Source organism: Priapulus caudatus, unplaced genomic scaffold, assembly GCF_000485595.1.
Source record: "Priapulus caudatus unplaced genomic scaffold, Priapulus_caudatus-5.0.1 Scaffold68, whole genome shotgun sequence".
NCBI lineage: Eukaryota > Metazoa > Priapulida > Priapulimorpha > Priapulimorphida > Priapulidae > Priapulus > Priapulus caudatus.
In genome coordinates, this window is record NW_014577129.1 from 369402 (window position 1) to 378608 (window position 9207).

Genomic DNA, 9207 nt, shown 5'->3' on the forward strand with positions numbered 1-9207 from the left:
CCAGAATATGCAGCTTTTGAGATAAAGCGTTCCTGGTAAGGGGCCCAGTCGGGGATAAGCGGTCAGGGGCCCTTCAAAATATTTATTTATTTATTTTTATTTTTTAATTAAAAATGACCATAATAATCTAGAGATATCTGAACCTATATATCCGGATTAAATATGCACTTAGGAACTTATTTTTGTCCAGGTAGGCCATTTTCAGCATTGACATGTGTGCGTGCTCATTACTCAAAACAATGACTTGCGACTTAGTCCCTATTATGCTGGAGTGGGTCACATATTGTGTTTCGTAAGTATTCCTAGACTGTGGTTAGAAATATCCTAAATTCACAGCAGTTATGAAACGTAGTAAACGTGCGTGTAAGTCTACTGTATGTTTTACCCTGTTGTAGCCTTCCTATAAATCATATATAAACTAATAATAAACTGTATAATATTAATATTAATATATATTCAACTATTAACCAATGCCGCAAAAAATTAAATTACACATATCACGGCTATACACAACGTTTTTGTTGGTACTAAGCTAGAGTTGTTTATTGCGTTAAAGCTATTTTACACAATGAACAACCCTTACAACTGGGATAATTCCTCACTGCTTGTCAACACCCCGGTCACCGGCCTCATGTTCCAATCCACGGATAATACTGAATATGAAGTCACACATCTTCCTGAACCTTTGCAGTTCTTCATGCCAGTTGGTAAGTGCACAAAATTGATCTTCAGTAAGCTCTCTGGGTGCGAAGTTTTTTTTAAAGAAAGTGTAAATATTTGGTATATGATAGCAGAGATGCCATTTTCCTATTTGTGAGACATTCCCGTATAGTTGGTCCTGAGCTTTCGTCGTGAACTATGTAATAACAATTCACTTATAATGCTAATAAGATAAGATATATAATAACGTTAACAATAATAAGATATAAAATAGAGCCGTAGGTTAAGAGGGCGGATAGATCGATAGAATAAGCTCTCTGGTTCGCTGATTGTCATTTCTTCACATCCATGCGTTGTTGCCTGTGCACACCAAAACGTTGACTGTGCTACACTTCATTGCCAAGCCTTGTTTTTGGCAACTGTAACAATGTGTGAATAGAGCTGCCTATCTTTCACGTCAGACAGATAAGTGAATTATATAACAGCAGTTCAACTACAGTAATAGCAGAGCCGTACGTTAATAGGCCAGCATTGAATCGTATTGGATGTGTCATCTGAATGAATTCGTGACTCGTTCATGGTTGGTGTTCTCTCTGCAGAGTTGTCTAACGATGGCGCGGTGGAGTCGTTTGTTGTGGAAGATCCCGTCAACGCGACAGACAAGGATGTCACCGTGCACAAGCTGAGCATGGCTGCCGGCCGCGCGCTCGTGCTCATACTACAGGACATCGATATCGCCGTCCGCGTACGTGTGCATCCCACGCGCGCTCGCGTCAAACTTGCACATCTACTGTCAAACATGTGTATAAGGGTCATTGGGTGGAACGCTAAAAGTGGCCATTGTAGACAGGTGCCTGTTATATATAGGTGTCTGCTGACGCACGTTTGACCGCGTGTGTGCTATATATATATATATATATATATATAAATACATGTATATATATAAACCCCAAAAGTGAATAGATAGGTGTCCGTCTATAGTGGTATTATTTTTATTCCCTAACACAGGTTTAACTGTATATATACGTACATACATATTATGCATGTTTATATAGCCTATTACATAGGTATATATATATTGCCATATGTATATCCATATATATATATATATATATATATATATACTCCTGTATGTGTATGTATGAGAGAATGTTAGGAAGGAAGAAACTGCGAGTAACCGTGGCGACATTTATTAACTATAGCTGCAGCTCAGCTCATCAATGTAGTCACTGCCATCCTGAATAGTAAGGCAGCGGTAGTAGCAGCTACTGAGGCGCCCCCTGTTGGCGTCACACACGTGCCGGCGGCAGCCACAACCCGTGAACCGAAAAGCAAGGAGGAGATTCAACGGGAGAAGGCGATACTTGAAGAAAAGGCAGAGGTGATCGTAGTTATTATTTTATTATTGTTATCATTGTTGTTATTTTACCGGTATGTTATACAATAAACACATGCCTACAATATGGTATTAAGCTACTAACAAATGGATCAAAATAAAAAAACCAAACTTTTTATTTTATTCACTCCTAATTACAGTATATATACATTTATACTGTATAGCATATTGCCTGATATGCGTGGATAAAAGCATATTAAACTATAAATAAAAGAAAAAGGAAAAAGAAAAGAAAAAGAAAATGAAACATACAAACGGTTAACAATTAAAATTGTTTTTATTCATTCCTGTACATATTTTACACCATGAATGTATCTATCATTGTTTTATACATTGTACATATACATTCAGTTGTGCATGTATGCATGTTGTGTAGATGTCTATCTTCGTGGTTATACATGATATGTGGTTGCCTTGTATTACTGTATATTGTATTATTGATGCTATTCTCAGATAAATATAGATTCTACTTTAGTACGAATTATTATTGTTAGTTATTTTCCTTACGTAAATGCGCGTAACTTGATCACTAGCTTGTGACGTCACCCATAGACTGCCACTGATTGCCTTGCAGATTAGGACGTCCATAGTGAAGGCGCTGCAGCAGACATCATTGCACAGTCTAGGTGCTCTCAAGCAGACGTCATCCATGCTGAGTCAAGTTACAGCTGTCAGTGAGGAGGTGTCTCCAGAAGCACAGGTGTATATCAACATATATCCCCCCTGCGTACACCACATATCACATTGTCCTGTCAAGACAGATTCAAATGTGATGATTGCACCAGCAACGACCAGCCTGTGAAATGAAAAACATTTTGCATTAGGCGTATGAACCATGGATACAGTCAAACCTGTGTTCACACACACAGAGTTCAGTGCCTTTGCATGATGTGTGCTGTTGTTACTGATATTTATTAATTTATTAATTGAAAAAAGTTTCATAATATTTCACACGAATCCCATTTCACACGAATCCCATTAATTAGTACAGTTATAACACATTTCCCTACAATAAATATTATAATTTTAAATTGTAATTTATAATACATTGTATTTTATGTAAATCAGGTGATCGCTGTCAGCATATTTGAGGACATGGGAAAATTCGTTAAGACCAAGTCGCAGGAGCATGGCATCGATGATGTGGAGCTGCTAGATACGGCCAAGTACACGCATGTTTATCTAATAGTTATACTGTTAGATATGGTCAAGTGCACGCATGTTTATGTAATAGTTATACTGCTAGATACGGTCAAGTACACGCATGTTTATCTAATAGTTATACTGTTAGATACGGTCAAGTGCACGCATGTTTATGTAATAGTTATACTGTTAGATATGGTCAAGTACACGCATGTTTATGTAATAGTTATACTGCTAGATACGGTCAAGTGCACGCATGTTTATGTAATAGTTATACTGCTAGATACGGTCAAGTGCACGCATGTTTATGTAATAGTTATACTGCTAGATACGGCCAAGTACACGCATGTTTATGTAATAGTTATACTGCTAGATACGGCCAAGTACACGCATGTTTATCTAATAGTTATACTGTTAGATATGGTCAAGTGCACGCATGTTTATGTAATAGTTATACTGTTAGATATGGTCAAGTACACGCATGTTTATGAAAGAAAAAGAAAAAGAAACATACAAACGGTTACAGAGATACATCTAGAGTAATTGACTGACAGCTTTGACCAGTCAGCATTGCAATAAGACATCGAAAATGCTGCTTAGTAACAGAGTGTGCCAAAGTCGATAATATGGCATACGTGTGTGGAAAATGCATACAAACTGTGTGAACTTGACTGACCTAGCAACAATATCCAGAAGCGAGGGACGTTATCCAGATCAGACTGAAAACTCAGTTGAGTTTGTTCATACTGTACAACACATAACGCAGGCGTGCTTATCCCAGCTAAAGCGGCTAAGTCCATTGTATGGATGATGTCACTGCCGGTGACATAACCATGGTATATAATTCACAAACCTGTTTTCGCGTTTGCTTCACAGATTCCTAATAAGTGGCATTTCGGGTATCATCAACGGGCTCCATGTCTGCTGCCGGCGAAAGTCAGGACGAGTAGTGCCGGTGCAAACGTGTGAGGTGCAACGATGACATATGCCAGGGAAGCGCCAGTGTGCGCACAGAGATGCAGGATGTCTCCCTGGATGATATCGATCAGATGAAGCAGATTTTATCAAACAGTGCATATAAAATAATGGAGCAGTGGTATATACGTATGCAGTTAACATCGTCATCATTGTCATCATCATTAAGCCAGCAAGCAACAAGAATGACACGACCAACAACACAAACAACTAACAAAGAACAACATAACAACAGGCAGTCAAGCAATAAAACAACATTTATAGCAGCACCATCATCGTCATCATCATCAATCTAGCAAGCACATCACAGTGTCACCAATCATCAGCAGCAGCAGTAAGCAGCTAGCAGCAGTAGCAAGCAGGCAGCATCATCAGCAGCAAGGAGCACGCAGCATGGCAGCATTCGTCGTCATATAATAAGCACAGCATCATCTTATCATACAGCATAGCAGCAGCAGCAGCATTGTCGTCATCATCATCATCATCAGGCAGCAGCAGCGCAGCATGTCGTCATCATGCAGCATAGGAGGAACAGTAAAGATCAATCATCATCAGTAGGCAGCAGCCAAGCAGGCACATTGTCGTTCATCATCGATGCAGCAGCGATCGTTCGTGCATCAATCATCAGGAACGCAGTAGCATCATCATTCATGCAGGGCAGCAGCAGGCAGCAGTCATTGTTCGTCATGCATCAGCAGAAGTAGTAGCAGTGCATTATCAAGCAGCAGCACAGCAGCAGCAGTTACTGACAGTTGAGTGTTTGTATGCATCCATGATTTAACACGCTTTGCTGCACCTGCGGTGATTCATCTCTTCATTTCAGAGCAAGGAGGTTGGCGATGAGTCGTTGCGTCAACATTGAGGATATCACCGAGGCGATAACTGAGGGCAGAAGCTGACCGGCGAGATGCGACGCGTCATCACGACGGCGACTCTCATATCCGTGAGCTGCTCGATAAACGCGTCGCACGGAGTTTTTGCGCAAGCGGCTAGGAAGCAAAGCGACTGGCGAGTTCAGGATTCCTTTCATCCGCATCCGCTGGCACAGCCAGTGACGCCGCACGTCCGCGGACATTCTCGAGTCGCAGTGTCGAGAATGTTTGGGGGGGGGTTTGCAGAACGATTTATGATTAATATAGATTAGTCGTATTAGATAGATTAGTAAATAGCAGTGAACAGTATAGTATATATACTATATAGTAATTGTGTGTATGGTATGACTAGTATGTATTATAATCATATAGTTAGTGGTTGTATTATATGTGAGCGCGCTCCAGCAAACCAGGATTAAGCTAGGAAATTCTACAAAATTGAGTTATGTGCATATCTGATAGATACTTTAAATTACCTTTGAAGATGATATAATATTTGGCGTATATTCATAGAGAATTGAGACGTGAATCTAGCAGCAAATGTTGACAGATCGAAACCGACTTATTCCAGAATATGTCAGCTTTTGAGGAATAAAGGCGTTCTGTAAGGGCCGCAGTCGGGATACAGCGGTCAGGGCCCTCATCAAAATATTTTATTTATTTAATTTTTATTATTTAACTTTAATGTACCATGAATAATTCACGAGATAATCTTGAAGCCTATATGATCCGCGGATTAAATATGCACTTGGAAGCCTTATTTTTGTCAGCAGGTAGGCTTTTTCGAAGGCATTTGACATGTGTGCGCTGCTCATTACTTCAAAACAAATGATCTTGCCGACTTATGTCCTATTATGCTGGAGTGGGTCACACAGTATTGTGTTTCGTAAGTATTCCCTAGAACTGTGGTTAGAAATATCCTATAATTCAGCAGCAGTGTATGAACGTAGTAAACGTGCGTGTAAGCTCGATACTGTATGTTTTACCCTGTGTAGCCTTCCTATAAATCATATATTAAACTAATAATCAACCTGTATAATATTAATATTAATACAATTAAACTATTAAGCCAATGACCAAAGAATTAATTAATCACATATCAAAGCTATACACAACGTTCTTGTTGGTACAAGCCTAGAGTTGTTTATTGTCGTTAAAGCCATTTACACAATGACACCGCTTACAAACTGGGGATAAATTCTCACCTGCTTGTCAACACCCGCGGTCACCGGCCTCAAATGTTCAAATCCACGAAGTAATACTGAATATGAAGTCACACATCTCCAACGCTTTGCAGTCTTCATGCAGTTGGTAAGTGCACAAAATTCGATACTCAGTAAGCTCTCTGGTGCGAAGTTTTTTTAAAGAAGTGTAAATAATTTGTATATGATTAGCAGAGATGGCCATTTTCCCTATTTGGAGACAATTCCGTATAGTTTGGTCCTGAAGGCTTTCGTCGTGAACTATGTAATAACAATTCAACTTATAATGGCTAATAAGATAAGCGATAGTATAGAATAACGTTAACAATAATATAGATATAAAATACGAGCCGTAGGTTAAGAGGGTGATAGGTGCGTATAGAATAATGCTCTGGTTCGGCTGATTGTCCATTCTTCACATCCATCGCGTTTGTTGCCTTGGCACACCAATAACGTTGACTGTGGCTAACACTTCATTGCCGCAGCCTTAGTTTTTGGCAACTGTAACAAATGTGTGATAGAGCTGTCCTAATTCTTTCACGTCAGAACAGCATAAGTGAATTATATAACAGCAGTTGCAACTAAAGTAATAGCACGAGCCGTACGTTAAATAGGCCCGGCATTGAATGCGTATTGGATGGTCATCTGTAATGATTCGTGACTCGCTTCATGGTTGGTGTCTCTTCTGCTAGAGTTGTCTAACGATGGCGCGGTGGATGTCGTTTAGTTGTGGAAGATCCCTGTCAACGACCGACAGACAAGGGATGTCACCGTGCACAGCAAGCTGAGCATGGCTGGCCGGCCGCAGCGCATCGTGGCTCTAATAACTACAGGACATCGATATCGTGCCGTCCGCTTGTACGTGTGGGCACCCACGCGCGCCTCGGCGGTCAAACTTGCAGCATCTACTGTCAAACATGTGTATAAGGGTCATTGGTGAACGCTAAAAGTGGCCATTGTGAGACGAGTGTGCGCTGTTATATATAGAGGTGTCTGCTGACGGCACGTTTGACCGCGCTGGTGTGCTATATATATATATAATATATATATAGATATATAACAAAACATATTTATTAAACACTAAGCGAGGATATCCAGGTGATTGGCCCGGGAAATAAAGCAGCCTTGCATTGGTGACCACTTGGTTGAAAGAAAAATACCCATAAAAATCTATCTATGCTGTGCTATCTACTAGCTATCCTATCTCATCTATCGCATCCCATCCATCGCATCGCAGCCAGCCATCGCATCCATGCCAGTCCATCCATCGCATTCATCACCATCCACCATCCATCATCCATCCATCCATCTCCATGCCATACCATCCATCATCCATGCCATGCCCATCATGCCTCTTTATCTGTATCTATCTATCTATCTGCTATTCTATCTATCTATCTTTCTATCTATGCTACTCTATCTAATCTTATCTACATGTACCTTTAGTAACAGTAAAGCATAGTCAGTGAATCTGAATGTGAAATGCTGCTGCAGTGCACCAATTTTCACGCATCTTTGGCCTCGTTTTGTCCTTCTCGATTCTGCAGATGATCGCTCGGAGGTCAAATCCAAATGTGCCGCATGACATTTCAGCATCAAAAGTTTACCGCCTTGACTGAACGTCCTTGACCATTTATATGAGTGGGCTTCCATATTGATTTGCATTGAGAACAGACAAAACACAACATCCATAACATTCTACAAACATATGTATTGAGATGTAAAACAGATATAATAGCATGATACAATCAACAATTATAAACCTATTTAATTACATCTTACTAGTCTACTATTCTTACTTACCCTCGCTCCCCCGCGCACAGGTCAGGGTCGTCGTGACAGCGGCGTGCGACCCATCGCTGAAGACTTCGACGACGACAGGAGGCGGTGCGGGCAGTCACGACCTCCCCGCGCGGCGCGCCCCACCTCTAACACCGGACGACACGCACACAGGATCGCTACACCTCGCCTGTCGTCGTCCCCGGGTCAGATCGACAGCACACAGCGTCGGCAGGCGGCGGCAACGGCGTAGCGAACGCTGGCCGGCGCGCGGCGGTGTACCGTCGAGGCTGATGTACACGTGGAGCGAAGCGGCGCTGGCAAGAGGCCGCTCATCCGAGGACTGGCTCGCCGTGAGCGGCGCAGATGGCGATGCGCCGACGCGCGCCCGCGTGTCTGCACGAGCGCGAGCCAACGACATGCCACGACGCTGTGCGACGCCGCGAGTGCCGGCCTGCCGCTGCAGCCGCCCCTGCGCGGCCTGGCCTGGAGGCGTGCGCGCGTGCGACGGCGGCAACTGCTCCGGCGCGTGCGGCGGGGATTGCGCGGCGGATCCGGCTGCGAGGTGGACCTGCGTGGCGGTCAGCGCACCGACTGCGACCTGCCTGCGAACGCCCGGCCGGTGAGTGCGCAATTCAGGTCAGTAAAATGGTAGCAGCAAGTGCTGGTAAAGTGTCGTGGGCGGTGGTAGTGAGTAGCTGGTAGTGGTTAGTGTGGGTGTAGTGCTGGTGTAGTGGTGGTTAAATGCTTATCACTTTTCAGGAATTTTTTCTTATTTTGAAGGTTGACATTGTTAAGTCATTCTATATTCAGTTACATAGTTATATGATCAGATATATGTATGTATAACTCACACGCACACATACACACACACACACACAGGCTGATATATGTACACATAATACACTTGATTACTTGAATATTCATCGTTTTCTGCGCACTTGTGAAATCTTGCATCTATGGATGGCCTGCTCCCTCTCCCGCACGTTCCCACGTACGTGTGTTTCAGGTGCGTGCGCGAGGACACGATCGCGTGTCTCGACGGCTGCGAGGTGAGCGAATCTGCGTGCAGCGAGAGCGCCGCCAACGACTGGCGACGCGGAGCCGTGCATGCACGCGGTCGGCGACACCGCCTGCTACGCGGGCTGGGGCGAGCGCTGCCGGCCCGTCGGCGCCGCGT

The 9207-nt window shown here is 42.9% G+C and overlaps 1 protein-coding gene across 1 annotated transcript in view; it reads left to right on the forward strand.

Annotated features, from left to right (window-relative positions):
• The window catches only part of LOC106821306 (sperm receptor for egg jelly-like), a 17560-nt gene extending 12487 nt beyond the window's left edge, over positions 1-5073 (forward strand). The window contains exons 12-15 of the mRNA XM_014826059.1: positions 1863-2041; positions 2631-2756; positions 3125-3222; positions 4998-5073. Of these exons, the coding sequence (XP_014681545.1) occupies positions 1863-2041; positions 2631-2756; positions 3125-3222; positions 4998-5073 (479 nt within the window). The remainder of the gene's footprint in view (positions 1-1862; positions 2042-2630; positions 2757-3124; positions 3223-4997) is intronic.
• The last annotated feature ends 4134 nt before the right edge of the window (positions 5074-9207 follow it).